The following is an 18,008-nucleotide window of genomic DNA, read 5'->3' as shown; positions in this document are numbered from 1 at the left end:
GTTAGACCAATAGACTTCTGAGACGCACAAATGAAAACCAGAACAGGAATAATATCTTCAAAAAAACTGAAAAAATAGCCATCAAACTAATCTTATATAATAAAAGGCTAATATGCAAATTGACTGAATGGCAGAATGACTGTTCACTATGATGTGCACTGACCACCAGGGGGGCAGAAGCTCAACCCAGGAGCTGCCCCCTGGTGGTCAGTGCACCGCTCAGCCAGAAGCCATGAGCCGGGCTCATGGCTGGCAAGCACAGTGGTGGTGGCAGGAGCCTCTCCCGCCTCCGCAGCAGCGCTAAGGATGTCCTGCAGGGAGCGGGCCTAAGCTGTCAGTCGGATATCCCCTGAGGGCACCTGGACTATGAGAGGGTGCAGGCCGGGCTGAGGGACCCCCTTCTTCCAGTGCACGAATTTTGTGCACCGCGCCTCTAGTAATTTATAGCCAGTGAAACTATCTTTCACACAAACATTGGGAGAATTTACTGCCAAAAAACCCTCACTTAGGGAATTCCTTAAAATATATACTTCAAAGAGAACAAAGGTTCTCAGAAATTCTAAATGAGCCATATAATGCTGGGTAAGAAAAAAAGAAAGGAAAATTTTTAAAAAGACATTGTTTTCACAGCAATCATAATAGCAATGTGGGTGAAATATCAGGATAGAACAAAGTCCTGAAAATAATGCATATATGTCAGGACAGGATTGATAAAAATATTTTATTTTTTTAATTTATCCCCCCTTTACCCTCTTCTATCTCTCTTTCCCTCTAGCCATCATGTTACTGTTTGTTGTCTATTTTTTGTTTTTTGTTTTCTTAATGCTTTGAGCTTTATCACACAGCCCCCCAATGCCCCTCCCCTCTCACAGCTGCTATCAGTCTATTTCATGTATTCATGCCTCTGGTTCTATTTTGTTTGTCAGTGTGTTTTGTTCATTAGATTCAACATATAAGTGAGATCATATCATGCTTGTCTTTCTCTGACTGGTTTATTTCACTTAGCATAATACTCTCCAGGACCATCCAAGCTATCACAAAAGTAACACCCTTATATATTCCAAGATGAGGACAAATATATTTATTAATTTTTGAATTCAAGTGAAATTTTCATGTTGAAATTTCTATGTTAACCACTTAAAAGAATAAGAAAAGTGAATACTATAACTTCCAAAATAGCAGGGGGAAAAATAATGAAATAGGGTAAAGAAAGTGGGGAGAGGAAATATGTAGGAAAAGTGTAAGAAATAAAAAGCACAGAATAAGGTAGTAAAAAAATAGTCTAAATATTTACCAATAATCACAATCAAAGCTAAGGGATTAACTTTCCAGTTAAAAGACATAAACTGTTAAAATAGATTTCCAGTTTTTAGTGGGACTTGATATGCTGATTCTAATATTTCTACGGAGTGCAAAGCGTCAAAATAGCCAAGACAACTCCGCAGAGTAAGAACTCAGTGGGAAGATTTGCAACTTCATTTAAATGAATGTAATGACAAAATAAACTTATGTTCTTAAGAGGAAAAAGACAAGAAAGATTTGTGATCCCGCACATCTAGGCTGCTGATGAGACCAGAGTGATTAAGGGGAAATGGTATTGACACATTTAGAACAAAGAGAAAATTAAGAGAGAATAAAAACTCCAGACTAGATCCACTCAAATATGATATGTGACCAAGCTGGCATTGGAGAGGAATAAAGAAAAAACGGACTGTTACATCAATTGCACCAGGATCACTGATTTTTCATATGAAAAAATAAAAACAGATTCCTGCTTCATGTCATTCAGTTGCAGATAGATTGAGGACTCCAATATGAGAAGCATTTTCATCTTTATGATCTGAGATAGAAAGTTTTTCTTCAACAAAACAGAAAAGTACAAACTATAGAAAGAATGATGAATTTGACCACATTAAAACTGAGAACTTGAGTTTATGAAAAGGCACCATAAAAAATTGAAAGGACAAGTCACAGATCAGGAGAGGATATTTGCAACATGTATAACAGACAAATGAATAGTAGCTAGAATATGTTAAAAACAAACAAACCTACAAATCAATTAAAAATATGCAGAAGTGGCCCTAGCTGGTTTGGCTCAGTGGATAGAGTGTCAGCCTGTGGACTGAAGGGTCCCGGGTTCGATTCCAGTCAAAAACACCTACCAGTTGGGGCTTGATCCCCAGCCCTGGTCAGGGTGCATGTGGGAGGCAACCAATTGATGTGTGTCTCTCTCACATCAATGTTTCTCTCTGTCTCTCTCCTTCCTTTCCACTCTCTCTAAAAATCAATGGACAAATATCCCAGGTGAGGATTAACAAAACAACAAAAATATGCAGAAGTGAAAACATGAGAGGCCATATGAAAAGATGCTCAACCTTCTTAGAAATTACATGAATCTGAGTTACAACAAAGGTGCCCTGACCTTGGTTTCTAAATGCTATTGCCCTTTAAAAGGAGAAATGGCTGCTTTCAGGACTGAGCTAGGAAAAATACAAGATGATCCCGGAAAGCCTCTTTTTAGCAGAGAGTAAGGAAGAATGTGGTAGAGGTAGGGGTGGGGGGGCAGGGGGGAGGGCGAGGGGGGGATGACAACGACATTTCAAAGAGACAGAGGGGCCAGTTTCTTCATCTGTAACAAATGGATAATAGCAAGGACCTTCTTCATAGGATGTTTGGAGAGGGGAAGCCCTCGGCGAGCATGATGAGCATTCATTGCGCTTTGTACACACAAGCGTTTGTGATATATGAAACTTCCTTGCAGGCAGTGAGGCACAGGATCCGGCCTCCTATTTGATAGAAATAATTTTTTAAAGCCAGTTTTGTTTAAACAGGAACTGGTGGCTCGGTACGTGTCACTGATTCCCTTCCTGCCGGACGCTGTTTCGTTCGCGGGCATCTGTGACCTGTGGAGCACGTCTGATGTAAGTCCTTCTTCCTCGCAGCTTACGGTTGGAGCTGACTCCTCCGAGTACTGGCTAAATGCCTTGCATGACTTTCAGTTGCCACATTCATTAGTCATTGTCAAAATCTACTGTCGCCTGTTTCCAGGATGGGCTGAATTCTGAAGTAGTTTTTCTTTCTGGATTAATCTGCCCAAAGATCAAAAATTCACTTTTTTTTTATTTGCACAAAGAAATTTTAAAGAAGACAAACACTTCAGATGCCTTAACTCTGATTTATCCTCCAAGTGTTGCCTTATCAACATCCCAGTTTTATTCATTAAAAATAACAGCTACAGCCTCTGTTACATTTGGAATTGTATATTCCTTCACTTGTGGCCTTCTTACGGCATGCCATGTCATTCTTCGTTCAGCATGCATTTCTGGGCCACCTACCAGGTATCAGACACTGTACTAAGCTCTGGCTACAAGCAAAAGAAGCGTGGCGTCTGCTCTCACGAGCTTACAGTCTGTGTGCCACTAACTTCCAACGGGGTCTTCTGTAGGGTAAACAAACATGTACCGCTGGTACTCATTCTGTTTCTACATTTCGGGTTGTATTGTGTTTGCATAAAAGTAAACTATATTATGCAACGCCCTTTGAAGGATAGCTCTAAGCCGAAGAAATTGAAGTGCACTTAAAATTTTTTGTTCCCCAATACATTTTGGCAACATAATGCTGACAACTGGAGAGATAAATATTTCCACAACCTGGAGGCGTCTATAAGAAGTTATGCAGAAACTAGTCCATGTGCCCCAGAGCCAGACTGCTTTCCCACCTCCTAGGTATTACCTCACCTCTCTCTGTCTCCACTTCCCCTCAAAGGTTTGCTCTGGGATTAAAGGCAATGTGTTTAAAACTCTCTGGGGGCAGGTGGGGAGACACATATGAGTTAGTGGAGCACAGAGGATTTATAGGGAGCGAAAATGCTCTGTGCGGCATTATCATGCGGATGCATGTCATTATACATCTGTCCAAACCCACAGACTGTACACCAAGCGCGAGCCCTCAAGTAAACGATGGACTCTGGTGATCATGCGGTTCCAATGCAGGGTCATCAGTTGTAACAAATGTACCTCTCCGCTGGGGGGATGTTGGTGGGGAGACTGTGCATGTGGGGGGTCAGGGGTCAAATGGGGAATTTCTGTATCTTCCTTCTGACTTCGCTGTGAACCTAGAGCTGCTCTAAAAAACAGCCTTTAAAAAAGAGTGTTTGGGCCCTAGCTGGTTTGGCTCAGTGGATAGAGTGTCGGCCTGCGGACTGAGGGGTCCCAGGTTCGATTCCGGTCAAGGGCACATGCCCAGCTTGCGGGCTCGATCCCCAAGTGGGGGGGTGTGCAGGAGGCAGCCAATGATGAGGAGTGATTCTCTCTCATCATTGATGTTTCTATCTCTCTCTCCCTTCCTCTCTGAAGTCAATAAAAATGTATATATCTTTAAAAAGTGTTTGGTACACAGTGAGTTGTCACATATGAATTCAAAATGAAATGGGAAACCTTGAGATTTCTCTCCCTCGCCCCATAATGCTAATTGGTTCTAGAAATTCGTGTCATTAATGTCTGAGAAAGCACCCTGCCCGCGAAAAGTGCTTTTTTTAAAAAAAAAAAAAATGAATTTAAACATGATACCAAAATTTGAGAATAGATTTTAAAAAACAGGTCATATACTACAAAACACTCATTTTAACAATGATGTTTTAAAACCCTGCACAGCCGATCCAGAATAAAGCAGTCAGTCAAGGCAACATGATTTTTATTTTTTCATTTTGTCAGCAATTCCTGGATCTCCTGGCAGGAGATGAAGAAGAACATGCAGTATTACTATGCAACTATTTTCTCTCCCTGGGGAAGAAGGCCTGGCTCATGATGGGCAATGCCATTCCCGAGGTAAGACCGGTGGGCTGGCTCTAACAGAGGCGTGGCATTGTCTAACAGGGTTGCTATGTTCCAGATCATAAACAGGGCTGATTCTCATCACTGTCTTTTGAGTTGTAAGGAAAGTGGCCCAGAAATTCCCTAATAGGCAGAGAGGACCAGTGATAAGACGCAAAATGGTTTTCAGCCGTACCGAGTACCAGGCCCTACACAAGACTTCAGATTTTTTTGGCAAATCTGCATCCTTTCCCACGCAAAGCCCCACCAAGCTCTGCCCTTTGAGTATGAGCCTCTCCTGCCCTTGTTACTAAGAACTCTGACTCCCCTGGTGACCCGGTGTTACCCACGCTGAAGGGGAAAGGGGATCAGCGTGAGGCCAGGTTAGAGACCTCTCCTTCCACTCTTGCTGCTTCTACAGGCATCTGCTACTACCCACAGGCAAAGGGAGCAAGGCAGGGACCACAGGAGCAAAGAACATGAGCAGCTATATTTTGATGTTGTTGTTGTTTTTATTAGACTGGAGACTTCGTGATTACAATTTGTTTCCCCGGCCCAATGCAAATATCCCTACACTCAGAGCACATTGGGGTAATTCTGGGTACGAGTTTAGGAAATTCACAGGGACTAAAGCAGTTTATCCAAAACATGTTTCAAAAAGAAGCGCTGAGGTCTTGGGAGTCCTCTAGGAATTCGATAGCACAGGTTGCTGCTGGGCAGGTAGCATCGTGTCTGAATTCTAATCATTCCCCGTCAGTATCTTCCAGATAAGATAGCCTGGCCCCAGGCTGGGAAGTCGCAGGGCCTGGCTTTGAGGCTCTGCACTCCTCCTGGCTGTGTGGCTCTCAGCAAGTCACTTCACAACTCTGAGCTGTATAAGGAAACTGTGAGCATGAAAGGAAACCATACATGAGCTAAAAATGAATAGATGCTCATTGTAAAAAAAATTCAGTAATATAGATGTATTCCAGGCTCCAACCCCCAACCCCACACCTTCTTCAGTGATGTCACTGTTAAAAGTTTCACGCTTTCTTGCCAAATTACCTTTTTGTATTTATATAATTATAAATGTGTATCTAATGTTACTTAATGTATTAGAAAGAGAAGTAGTATTCAGAATGATCAGCCTTCTAAATACTTGAAAGGCAATCTTACTGACTAAAAGGAAAATGCTGTGAGTGCTTATTTCCATGAATACTGGTTATTCAGTCAATCTGAAGCTATACTGGTTGAGCAACACAACTAATACTCTATTTGTTCACAAGATTGCACTAGTAACAGGTGCAAGAATTATGCAAAAATATGCATCCATCTTATTTCTTAAATCCAGTGAAACCTAGAACTTCAAACTAATTTTTACTATTAGCCATGGATTTTAGATATAATAAATTATTTGTAGGAAGTACTCTCGACCTTAATTGCATAATTAGTGCACTCTTTTAACGGCTGTTTTCCTTTAGGGCCCAACTGCCTATGTGCTAACTCGGGAGCAAAGCCACTACTTAATATGGAACCCCTGCAGTGGACATTTTTATGGACAATTTGATACATTCTGTCCCCTAAAAAGTGTGGGCTGTTTAATAGGTCCTGATAATGTAAGTATTAACATCTCTTCTTAAGCACATTTGGCTGACTGTTGCTTTATTTTTTTAATTGACCTACTTACTTAAATATTATGTATCTAAATTTATATAAACATACACATTTACCTTTTTTTAATCCTCATCTGAGGATGTTTATTGATTTTAGAGAGAGAGGGAGTGGGGGGGGAAGAGAGAGAGAGAGAGAGAGAGAGAGAGAGAGAGAGAGAGAAACATCGATCAGTTGCCTCCCATATGCACTCCAATTGGGAATCGAACCCATAACCTTTCAGTGTACAGGATGTTGTTACAACTAATTGAACCACCCAGCCAGGACTACATATATACCATTTAAAGAAATGTAGTGTCAAGCACAATTACACAACTGTCTTAAATAAAAGTTTTGGTTGAATTAGTCACCTGACCTGCAAAGAAGCAGAATGTTAAAGGAGTAATATAGGATTCGATTCAGAAGAGCCAAGTTTGTGTCCCAGCTCTTTTCTGTTTATTCTTCCAAAACAGAATTCACAATGCCTAACTCTTAGTGCTTTGGTTTATCATCTGAGAAAATTGAGTTTCTTTCTTTTTTTAAGAGAGATTTCCAGGTACTATCAGGCGATTCTGGCTGCGCCCAGTTTGAGAGCCATTTAATTTTGGAGGGTACTGTATAAAGCAGGAATCTGCATCTCTGTACATACATGCACACATACATTGTGTGCGTGTGCGTGTGCCTGTGTGTGTGCATGTATTAATGGTGATCTTGTCTTTTTTAGATTTGGTTTAATATTCAACGATATGATTCCCCACTAAGGGTAAATTTTGATGTCACCAAGCCCAAGCTATGGAAATCTTTCTTTTCAAGAAGTCTTCCATACCCTGGCCTTTCCAGTGTTCAGGTATAATTCTTTTAAAAACAATCAAATGTAGACAAAGAAAGTGAAAAATTTGAAGTCACTATACTGGGTAGCCAGATACTTTTTGACCCTTAATTCGACTCCTAGATATTTTTTTCTAAAATAACATTTGTTTTACAAACTTAGTTGAGCCCAACTCAAAATAAGATATATACCATCATGTCATGAACCAGTATACACTTATGTAAAAGAAAACATTTTGATGTAAGGAGTCTTGTGACATAAGAGAGTTCACAAAAGTAATTCTATGTAATTTTTAATATTCTTGTGTCAATGCACTAAATTAATTTCATAGCATGATCCACTCACAAAGTTAATAAAGAAGGGTCCTGGTAATAGATTGCAAGTAGTAAGCATGAGAATTGTTTACCACCACTTTTGTTTGAGAGCTAGGTATGTATGTGTATACTGGGTATATAACATCAAATGTATTTTTTACTGTGATCAAACCTTTAAAAAAAAAGATTTAATAAACCCTGCCTTGAGAAATTCTCCCATGTGTACCAAGTGACATACACAAGACTTTTCATAGAAGCAATGTTTGCAATAGCCTAAGAATTGGAACAGCATAAGGATAAATTATGGTACACAATGGAATAGTTTATCATTGTTACACAAATGAATCAATATTAATTTTAGTAAGCATTCTAAAAATGTGTGTTGGCTATTATTACTAAATATTATGTTAAGAGAGAAGAAGCAAGTTGCATACTCACAGCATAAAATTATCACATAGTTTAACAGCCATGCAAAACAATACAATATCTAATTTAGGGATCTGTATGTCTGTAGTAAAATCATGCACACATTTTATTAACTTGCCTATCTCTACTATATAAATATCGTGGGGACAGAAATGTTTATTCACAGCTATATGCCCATCACCTACAAAAGTGCCTGACACACAGTAGGTACTTTAAGTAGGTGGAATGAAAGTGTTAGAAAACAAATTTCAAGTCATGGTTACTTCTGTGATGAGAGAGAAAAGAAACTGAGGATGAACGATCATTTATTGGTGATGCTTTACTTAAGATGGGCCATGCATACATTGGCATCGGTTATGCTCTATCTGATTGAGTGTCTAAGATTTCATAATTTAAAAAAAAAGGAGTTAGAAAACGATATGGAGTATTCAAATTAGGTGTACAAGATTTCTAGAATTTCTGAACTTCATCTTTTACAGCCGGAAGAGCTTGTTTACCAGCGCCCAGACAAGGCGGCCGCAGCCGAGCTACAGGACAGGTCACGTGGTGCCGTACATGCACATGCACTCTGTCCCTGGGGGTGTAATCCCAAACTAGACGATTCTCAGCCTGGGGCCATGTGAAATAATTTGGGCAATTACATTGTAATCCCTGTTTATAGACCCCAAGTACAGATGTGATCTCTAAATCCCCTGGCTCAAAGGAGGCTTTAGCATCAGCATGGTGTGGGACAAACAGAAGTGAACTCCGGGACGCTAGGCAGTCCTCCAAAATTCAGCCTCAGATTAGAGTTCAACATCATGTCGTTATGGGTCTTGTTCAGACAGATCATAATCCCCAGCTTACATGCCTCTTTTGTCCAATTAGTGGCTTACTGAACTTCAACCAGTTTATAAACCTAAATCATGGCCTGTAAGAACCTATTTGAGTCCCTATAATCCTTATAATCATGCAAAATAGAACATACTCTCTCAGTTTCACAAAGGTGGAAACTGAGGCTCAGAGAGGTCCACATGCTGTTAAGTGTTCAGGGGGCTAGAGATCTGCCAGATATCCTGACTTCAAAGCCTGTGTGCCCTTTCTATGTATCAAGCTCTGAGCAGCAGCATGTCAAATCACACAAGACTAAACGTGGCCTGGTTTCAGGTATTACTACTAGAAAACACCAATTCACTCTCAAGTTCAAATTTAGATAAAGTCTTGTTTGGGATCCCCACGTAGAACAGCTAAGTGCCAAGAAGTTCCTTATCTCTTCTAATAGCTTCAGGGTACTGCAGATTAGCCTCCCACCATCTGTTTCTGCAGGACTGATGAGAAGTACAAGGCAGTTCTTGCTCAGACCAGCTTGAAACCCAACCCAGAGGTCGTGTTTTGTGCCAAAATAGAAAGGGATCCCAGAGTTCTGAGCAGCAGGAAGCCGGCGGGGTCCTCACCCCTGTGTCTGGTTAGGGGAGCACAAGGGACTTTAGAACTGGCGAGGCCTCAACTCAAATCCCAGCTCCCCTGCCATCATCCTCCTTTATCCTATCTCACTGATCCCTCATAGGTAAAATTGTGACAGTATTGCCCTCCCTCATAGGGTTATTGTTAGGAGTACATAAAAATGTATAAAATGCACTAGCACAGTATCTAGTGAATAAGGGATTAACAAGTGGTAGCTATTTTCTTTCATTCTGTGTTTAAGCTTCACATCCTTTGAACCCAATATCCATCACATGTATACTAATAAAAGGGTAATGTACTAATTAGACCAGACATCCATCTGGACATCCTTCCGGACAAAGCCATGGTGGCGGGGGCCGAGGTAGAGGTGGTTAGGGGCGATCAGGGCAGCAGGGGAGGGCAGTTAGGGGCAGCCAGGCTGGCAGGCAGAGGCAGTTAGGTGCGGTCAGGCAGTCAGGCAGAGAGGTTAGGGGCGATCAGGCAGGCAGGCAGAGAGGTTAGGGGCAATCAGGCAGGCAGGCAGAGTGGTTAGGGGTTATCAGGCAGGCAGGTGAGCAGTTAGGGGCCAGTGATCCCAGATTGCAAGAGGGATGCCCAACTGCCAGTCATCCGGACATCCCCTGAGGGGTCCCGGATTGGAGAGGGTGCAGGTCGGGCTGAAGGGACCCCACCCCATGCACGAATTTCATGCACCAGGCCTCTAGTTAACTATAAAAAGGGTATCAAAACTTAAGTTGCAATGATGATGGGGGTATTTTAAAGGCAGTTTTAAGGCAATTTAGAAAAATAAACCTCATGACTTGAAGGCACTGGGAAGCAATAATATGGGGCATACACAGCCTACTTGAAGCTCTCAGCATAAACCCCACCCCTTATGCCTAGGTCTAGGTTGTTTGTACATACGTTACCAATGAACGAAGTGATAGAACACTGCATGAAAAATCTTTCGCTGACTGTACTGAATTTAGCTGTCCCCCTTATTCAGTGCTCCCTTTTTTGTGTTCCGGTTCAAACATCTGTTATGGCCCTTAGAATATCATCCCAAAGTCTACTCCCCATCCCAACCATGTACAACCCGTAAGGGCAAGGATCACTGGTTTTAATTTCTGAATCCTCAGGGATTAGCCCCTATTAGGCACCAACTACTCCTAGCGAACAACTCCACCTACAAAAATGTGATTATGTAATCACCTGAATCCTCACTGCGTGCACACTGGATTTTTGTCTAAAATGGAAAAGTCAAATCAGCAAAAAAAAAAAAAAAAAAAAAAAATGAAGTTTATGTTTTATAAACAGGATTGAAAAAATACTAAAAGAAAAAGTCATGGACTGGAGGCCACGGCACCTGACACGGTGGAACAGGTACTGCACCTCCACGCTGCGCCACTTCCTGCCTCTGTTGGAAAGCAGCCGAGGGGAGGAAGTAGAGGAGGACCACAGAGCGGAGCTGCTGAGACAGCTGGGGGACTACAGGGTAAGCACACAGCTCTCAACTGAGCCTGTGGATTCCCCGGTTTCAAATGGGAAATTGCTCCTTAACAGGTTTTTGTCATCAAAATTCCTACAATGGCCTATCAGATGAGTGGACAAACAGCTGTGGGACTTTTTTTTTTTTTTAATTTCAGGGAGAAAGGGAGAGGGAGAGAGAGATACAAACATTAATGATGAGAATCATTGATGACTGCCTCCAACATGCCCCCTACTGGGACCACAACTGCAACCAGGGCATGTGCCCTGGCCTGGAATCAGTGTGACTTCCTGGTCCATAGGTAGAGATAAATGGGCATGGGGCCAGGTGGGTGCTTGGGGAAGTGGGGGGACCACTGTGGGGTGCGTTTTCTGACCACTTTACTGTGCATCTGGAGCTGGTACAGAATGGTATTAAATGTAGACTAGAATTGAAAAGTAAAAAGAAAAAAATCCTACATTGCTCTACAAAGTATATGAAGTAGCACAGACTAAAAAATATTAACACTTCAAATCTCAGTAACCTATCATTAAGTAGCAGAATACTTTTCAAATAAAAAATTCCATTTTATAAGATGATCCTATAAAAAATAACATAAAATACATTGCCAGCAAAATAAAATGAAATCATCTGGCTAGTTCATGTTAGACTCAACTATGCATTAAAGGTGAAACCAACCACTCAATCAGGTTTCTTAAAACGGTATGATTTTATCCTAATTGTTTTTCATTGCTAATCAAAGTCCTCATTAATAGACAATATATCTTCTCTACTGCCTGTTGGTAGTGCTGAGTGTTCACAGCTGAGTAAGAAAAACTAGCAAGCAGTCTCAAATGGAGGCAGTATGCCTTGCTGGACACACAGGGTGAAGCTGAACGTTTAATTCTAGTCACTGACTTTAACATATCCTTTAACTTTTAAGGCCAGGTTTTCAGCCAGATGTTCTCAAGTAACAGAAAACTTACTTCAAGCATCATTTGGCAATAAAAATAAGTTATTGGCTTATTTAAGTAGAAGAGTCCTCCTCCCTGTGATGGCATCATCCTCAAGCTGGCTTTTCTCATGGGAGCACTTGGTTGGAAAGTTCCAGGCAGGGCTCACACCTATTGACAACATGCACACATATTGACAAAGCAGGAGAGTGCGTCTGAGGGCCAGTATTCCTGGCAAGTTTCCTAAAACTCACATGGAGAGTCACTGATTGACCCCTCAGAGAATCACTGTGGCCAGGGGGATGGAATGCAATGATTAGCTTAACCTGGGCCCCTGGAATTGCATGGGTTACTGGGCAAACCAGGGGATATCAGGAAGAGGGAAGGGAACAGCAGAGGGTGACCAATAGGTGTCTTATATACCAAGTCAACATGCTAGCAACTCACAACAAAAAATACATTTAGCCCCACTCTGTTTTCTCTGGTGCTAATATATAGCTGAACAGAAAGACAGAAATAAATGACTTTGTGATCCAGAGGAAGACTTCTTATTAAGAATATTAAGAATTGCATATTAAGAGGAAAAAAAATAAAATCTTTAAACTTCACTAATGTGTACAAACCTTGTTGTTTTTTCCCTTCAGTTCTCCGGATTTCCTCTTCACATGCCCTATTCTGAACTGAAGCCTTTAATTGAAGCTGTGTATAGCACTGGAGTGCATAATATTGATGTTCCTAATGTTGAATTTGCTTTAGCTGTATATATCCACCCATATCCCAAAAATGTTTTGTCTGTTTGGATCTATGTTGCCTCCCTTATACGTAACAGGTAATTTTTTAATTGTATACTTTTTATATCATGTAAAACTGTAATTGGGATATGAGAATATTTTTAACTGATATTGTTCAATCACATCAGAAGAAAATATAATTTGCAAATGAAATAAAAATTTTAAACTGTACCCCCCCAAAAAAGTGTTATTCATTAGTCAGCCTTGTCTCTGCCATTTTGACTCTAAATTCAGTAACTATCACTGTAGGGAGTGGCTATAGAGTTAAGCCTCGGATTGACCTGTGGCAGAGCCACAAACAAGTCCCAGCTTAGAGGGAAGAGCTCTCCTAGCATAATTAAGCTTGACCTTATAGCGCTCCCTAGATCCTTCCTAGGTAGCTAATGGGCTGTGGGAGATACAGCAAGTACTGCCAAAATAAGTGAAACTCACAAGAACATTGTAACTATGTTGACCTTGTTTATCTCTGACTATAAAATAAAGCCTCAGCTCGCCAGCTGGATCTTTTCTGTGTCCTCATCCAGGCATGGGAGATCTGCCAAGCCCCAGCTATATTCTCTTTGTCTGTCTTCTTTAATCCTTCACCACCCCTCCTCAAGTTCACCCTTGGCCATGCTGACATGGCACATATCACAGTTCCCCCCTTACACTGTGAGCTTCAGACCACCATGCTTTTGTGCTTGCTCACCTCCTACTTGCCCTTCTTTGCCTGTCCAACAGACTATTAATCATACTTTTAAGACTCAGTAAAACAACACAACTTTTCTGATGGAAGGAGGAACAACATTGCAACATATTATTTTTAACGCTGAATACGTTGTAAGACCATACCCTACAGAAATAATGAGCAACTAGACACATGCACATACACAAACACACATACACCCAGTGGTTAAAGTAATATAGTATCTTATGGGAGAAAGGGGTATATTTTTAAATATTTAACAAAAAGGAAGTAGTTTTAAAAATTAAGACTTGCAATGATTTCTTAAAAGGGTATTTTATCCTAATGGTTTTTCATTGCTAAGAAAAGTCCTCATTAATAGACAATATATCTTCTCTTACTGCCTGTTGGTAGTGCTGAGTGTTCACAGCTGAGTAAGAAAACCCTTGACTTCCAAAAACCTTAGTTGTTTCTCGGTATTCCTGGGGGATTGGTTTGAGGACTACCCCACAAATACGTAAGTCCAAATGCTCAAGTCCCCTATACAAAATGGGGTACATCAATGCACAATTGGCATCTATAGACTCCCAAATTGGGATCAAAAATAGTAGAGGAATTTATTGAAAACAATCCATGTATAAGTAGACCCCTGCAGTTGAAACCCAAGATACTCAAGGGTCAACTGTCCTTAGGGCACTGCCCAGCACTGAGCCTGATGTTTGTCAGAAACCACAAGGTACTTTACTTGTATTCTAAGAATGAAGTTTCAATAGTTCATGAAATCATTCATAAAACCCAAGATAAATTTAAACCAAGTGTATATAGTGTATCATTATTAACCATCCCCTTAAGTTAATTATGCAACAGTGACAATGTATAAAAATTAAATGCAGACTGCTATCTCCCCATGCAATTGGAGGGAAGGTGGACAGTAGAAAAGCAGTTTCCACATGACCAGTGCTGACTTGAAGTCAGTTCGGTTCAAGCTTGCCAAGTCCTACTGAATGGTTTGCTAACATCAAGCAGCATAGGCCAAAGCAAAAGGGAGGCACCTCGATTACCTGGAACCCCTGGGGAAATTAGCTGCTCAATTAATTAATTTAAAAGGATAATAATTAGAGCCAAGTCCTGCAACACCATTTAATCATGATTTTAACTATTTCTCATAATTCTCCCCCCCCACACACCCCCCAAAAAGAAAACAGTATACTGTCTTCTGCTTATATGGGAGAGAAACTTTAGTGCTACCTTGGTGACCCAGAGCATGGTTATAGATGAGTAATTTTACCATGCAGTTCACATAACTACAGATTAAGTCCAAGTACAGGGTTGGATGGCACTTACTGAAGAAAAATTCTTGTAGTCTGTTTTCTTGAAATAGTCCCTGATGTCAACTATTCAAATAAATTTTATTAAACATTTAGAGAAGTAAAAATATAGTTAACTATAAAAGTCAACCTTACAAAATAAAACTTCGGACCCTGTAACTGTTCAATAAGCTCAGATTTCAAGTCCTCTAAGGGAATCAAGAAGTAGCTTAGGCCAGACTAAAGGACAAAGCAAGGCATAAGCAGTACCACATAACTACTTAAGTTTAAGAGCTACAAACTCAAAAAGAAAGATGATCACCTTACACTAAGCTGCCCAGCAAGTAACTAGAGGTGGGTCCATCATTTATTTTGCAATTGTTAACAGGAATGGAATCAAAATGAGAAACCTCTTAAAGAAAGGTAAAATTTCGGAGAGTCATTAGATATCCACCCTTTAGAGCTGATCTTCCCTCGGGTATTTAATTCAATGTTAGTGAAATTTACAAGCTGCCGGGGTCCAGCCCCAGCGGGTCCAGGGGTCCCCAAAGGTGTAGACGGAGTTGGCGAAGAAGGAAGGGCACGGAGACAGTGTTCAGTTGATCAGCAGCCTAGCCAGGATCTCCAGCCAAGTTCTGGTCTGGATCTCCAGAGAGGTTCTGCTTCGGATCTCCAGCCAGGTTCTGTGGCCATGTTCTCTTGCTAGGCTCTCCAGGTTCTCCAGCGAAGTTCTGCTGTCTCTAGAGAACGTTCTGTGTAGGTTCTGCGCCTAGGTTCTGTCTCTCTTGGTTCTGTCTTCTAAGCTCTGTGTCTCGGATCTTCATCTAAGTTCTGTCTCTCGCTGTCTTGTTACATCTGTTTTTATACCAGTTGATTCAGTCCTATCAATCTCTATTACAAAGGTTAGGACGTTTCTTATCTCCATTCCAGGGAGTAAAGATTATGTAGCTTAAGCATGATTGTTCATAGTTAAAGTGATTAATTACCCGCCTGGCACTTAGTTGAGGGGTTTTATTCCCTCCCTAACTTCAGGGAAAATCCCTACCTGGGGAAACAACCTTTCTCAGAGAGGAGACCTTGGTTAAAACATAGTGCCAAGAAGGTGAGCAAACATTTTAAGAACAGTATGCCATATATGCCAGGTCCTTTGAAACAGCAAGCATGGAACGGCTCCCGGCAACAAGGATGTGTGAATTCTCCTTATTTATATGCCCATCAAATGATTCTTCTTTCATCTTTAGAAAACATTATCTAAGATAAAGTTTTCTCTTAGCCTGAACTGAAACCTGTCTTCCTACAGTTTGTTTCTCTCCTACACCTCCTATCCCCCAATAAAACAATACCTGGGACCACAAACAGGACTGCAAGACTATTTCCTCTTTCATAGCTTTGCACGTATTTTGATGGCATGCCGCCTACTCTTCTCTTCTTGACATAGAATTTCATATAGCATTAGATATATCAAATTGACTCCGCATGCACCTTTCTGAATTGCAGGTCTCCACTCCCATTACCTTTTCACATAGCAATTCAAATTTTGACTACTGCATAATTAATTAAAAATAAAAACACCGATTCAGCTCAACAAAATTAGGTATCTGTCTAAAACTGCTTATCAAGGTCAGGATTTCATGGGAGCTAAAATATTTAGTCCTATTTTACCTTCAAGTAAACCTGCATTGAGGTTTATAATGAAATCAAAACACAAAAGACACTTGGTAAAGTCCTCAAAGTAGATTTTATTTATACATTTCTTCAAATGATTGTAGAATTTTTAAAAATCCCTCCCAAATTTGACAATTTAGGAACAGTGGTGAAAACGGGGGTTCTTTGAAGAAAGCAAATACAAATAAATTGGTGCTTTGCTAGCTCACTGAGCAACTGCCAAGAAGCCAATTTATTCTATAAACTTAAGAAACTTATATGTGGGTATGTTTGAATTGGCCTTCTAAGAATTGTTCAAATAAAGGAAACATTATGGAAAACAGGTTGGTTTCCAAAAAGTGCTGTCTTTGAAAATGAAACTTCAGAAGTGTATGTTTGAAAGATCAGCAAAGCTTGGTACAGTGTTTATATAGAAAGAGAACCAATAACCCCCACTGACTTTGAAACTCAAAGTAATCTAAAAAATACTTTGAATGGCAAGGCATTAGTGACATTATTTTCCAAGCATTCAATTTAAAAGAAATCTGATAAAACTGTTCTCATCCTCATGAAAAGACCTAATCCCTTTCTAAAACAAAAATATGATTTGCAAGAGAAACAACACTGTACAGTTCACTGGTAAATTTTAAGATTTCTGAGGCTGTAAGGGTGAGGCCAAAACAAGTCACACTCAAAAAGGATGGTTAACACAAGAAATGTGCTACAAGTAAAGTGCATGAAAGGAAGCCTGCTCAGCTAAATGAAGTAGACAAAGGTCAGAAGTCAAGGGTCATTCGCCAGAGCGGCAGCAGGCTCGAAAACCACACTGCAAATTCTGGCATCCGCTGGCGGTATCAGCATGAGGACCTGTATAAAAACAGAAAAGTGTGAAAGGAGGAATTTCTTAGGGATCACATAAAAATAATCTAGCTTTTATGAGAAAGCTTAAAACATTGATTTTTTTTTTTACCAGCAAGCAATGCATTTATAACAAGTAAAATCTCACAATAGGTGTATAAAAATTTATTCTGACATAAACATTGCCAATCGTTTGACTTTAATTAATGTATCCTTCATGGTCCAAAAGCTAAAGGAAAGAAGAAAAATAATATTTTGTCAATATTCTTACAAAATAAAAATCTAAGAAGAAAAAGAGTAACCCACAGACAAGGCTGACAGGCTAGCTTAACAGCTTATACTCTGAACATCCTTCCAGGAAATATAATAAAGGCAAACACAGCCTTATCTGTAACAGATCAGCTAAAGAATCTAATATTAAACAATTATAATAAACACTAGAGGCCCAATGTACAAAATTTGTGCAAGGGGCTCGCCCTCGCAGCCGCGGCTGCCTGTTTGGTCTAATTAGCATATTAGCTCTTTATTATGTAAGATTATATTCAAAAATTTTAAAAACTGTGTAAACATAGGCTTAACATATTTGTCATATTTTTATCTAACATCTGCAGCCAAAATAAATCATATAATTGGGTTAAGTGAAATTATCTTCCAGAATTAAGTACATAATGAGTGGTTAACTAAATAAACATATTAACACATAAAAAATGTGATTCAATTACAAAGAACAGTAAAACACTTGTGGTATAGCTGACATTTTATCACAGTCACATTATGCTATCCAGACACTAGATAAAAAGACCATTAGGAAACATAGCTGTGAAATAGGAAATATCAAAAAGAGGTATTATGGCACATATTCAAATGTTAATTACTTTGAATGAATCAGTTT

The 18,008-nt window shown here is 40.1% G+C and overlaps 2 protein-coding genes across 8 annotated transcripts in view; one reads left to right on the top strand and one right to left on the bottom strand.

Annotated features, from left to right (window-relative positions):
• CC2D2A (coiled-coil and C2 domain containing 2A) overlaps nucleotides 1-12,814 on the top strand; it is a 79,109-nt gene extending 66,295 nt beyond the window's left edge. For 3 of the 4 annotated variants that reach the window (XM_059675218.1, XM_059675210.1, XM_059675239.1), the window contains 7 exons: nucleotides 2,832-2,921; nucleotides 4,713-4,826; nucleotides 6,272-6,406; nucleotides 7,165-7,287; nucleotides 8,489-8,547; nucleotides 10,749-10,926; nucleotides 12,497-12,814. In XM_059675218.1, coding sequence (XP_059531201.1) covers nucleotides 2,832-2,921; nucleotides 4,713-4,826; nucleotides 6,272-6,406; nucleotides 7,165-7,287; nucleotides 8,489-8,547; nucleotides 10,749-10,926; nucleotides 12,497-12,685 — 888 coding nt within the window. In that variant the 3' untranslated portion in view covers nucleotides 12,686-12,814. The remainder of the gene's footprint in view (nucleotides 1-2,831; nucleotides 2,922-4,712; nucleotides 4,827-6,271; nucleotides 6,407-7,164; nucleotides 7,288-8,488; nucleotides 8,548-10,748; nucleotides 10,927-12,496) is intronic. The other variant, XM_059675227.1, reaches the window with a different exon arrangement.
• A 3,519-nt stretch (nucleotides 12,815-16,333) lies between these two features.
• Nucleotides 16,334-18,008, bottom strand: part of FBXL5 (F-box and leucine rich repeat protein 5) — a 35,928-nt gene continuing 34,253 nt past the window's right edge. For all 4 annotated transcript variants that reach the window (XM_059675189.1, XM_059675198.1, XM_059675181.1 and 1 more), the window contains one exon: nucleotides 16,334-17,125. In XM_059675189.1, the coding sequence (XP_059531172.1) occupies nucleotides 17,049-17,125 (77 nt within the window). In that variant the 3' untranslated portion in view covers nucleotides 16,334-17,048. The remainder of the gene's footprint in view (nucleotides 17,126-18,008) is intronic.

This window comes from Myotis daubentonii, chromosome 1, assembly GCF_963259705.1.
Source record: "Myotis daubentonii chromosome 1, mMyoDau2.1, whole genome shotgun sequence".
NCBI lineage: Eukaryota > Metazoa > Chordata > Mammalia > Chiroptera > Vespertilionidae > Myotis > Myotis daubentonii.
The sequence above is the reverse complement of the archived record's forward strand: the minus strand, read 5'-3'. Positions and strand labels throughout refer to the sequence as shown.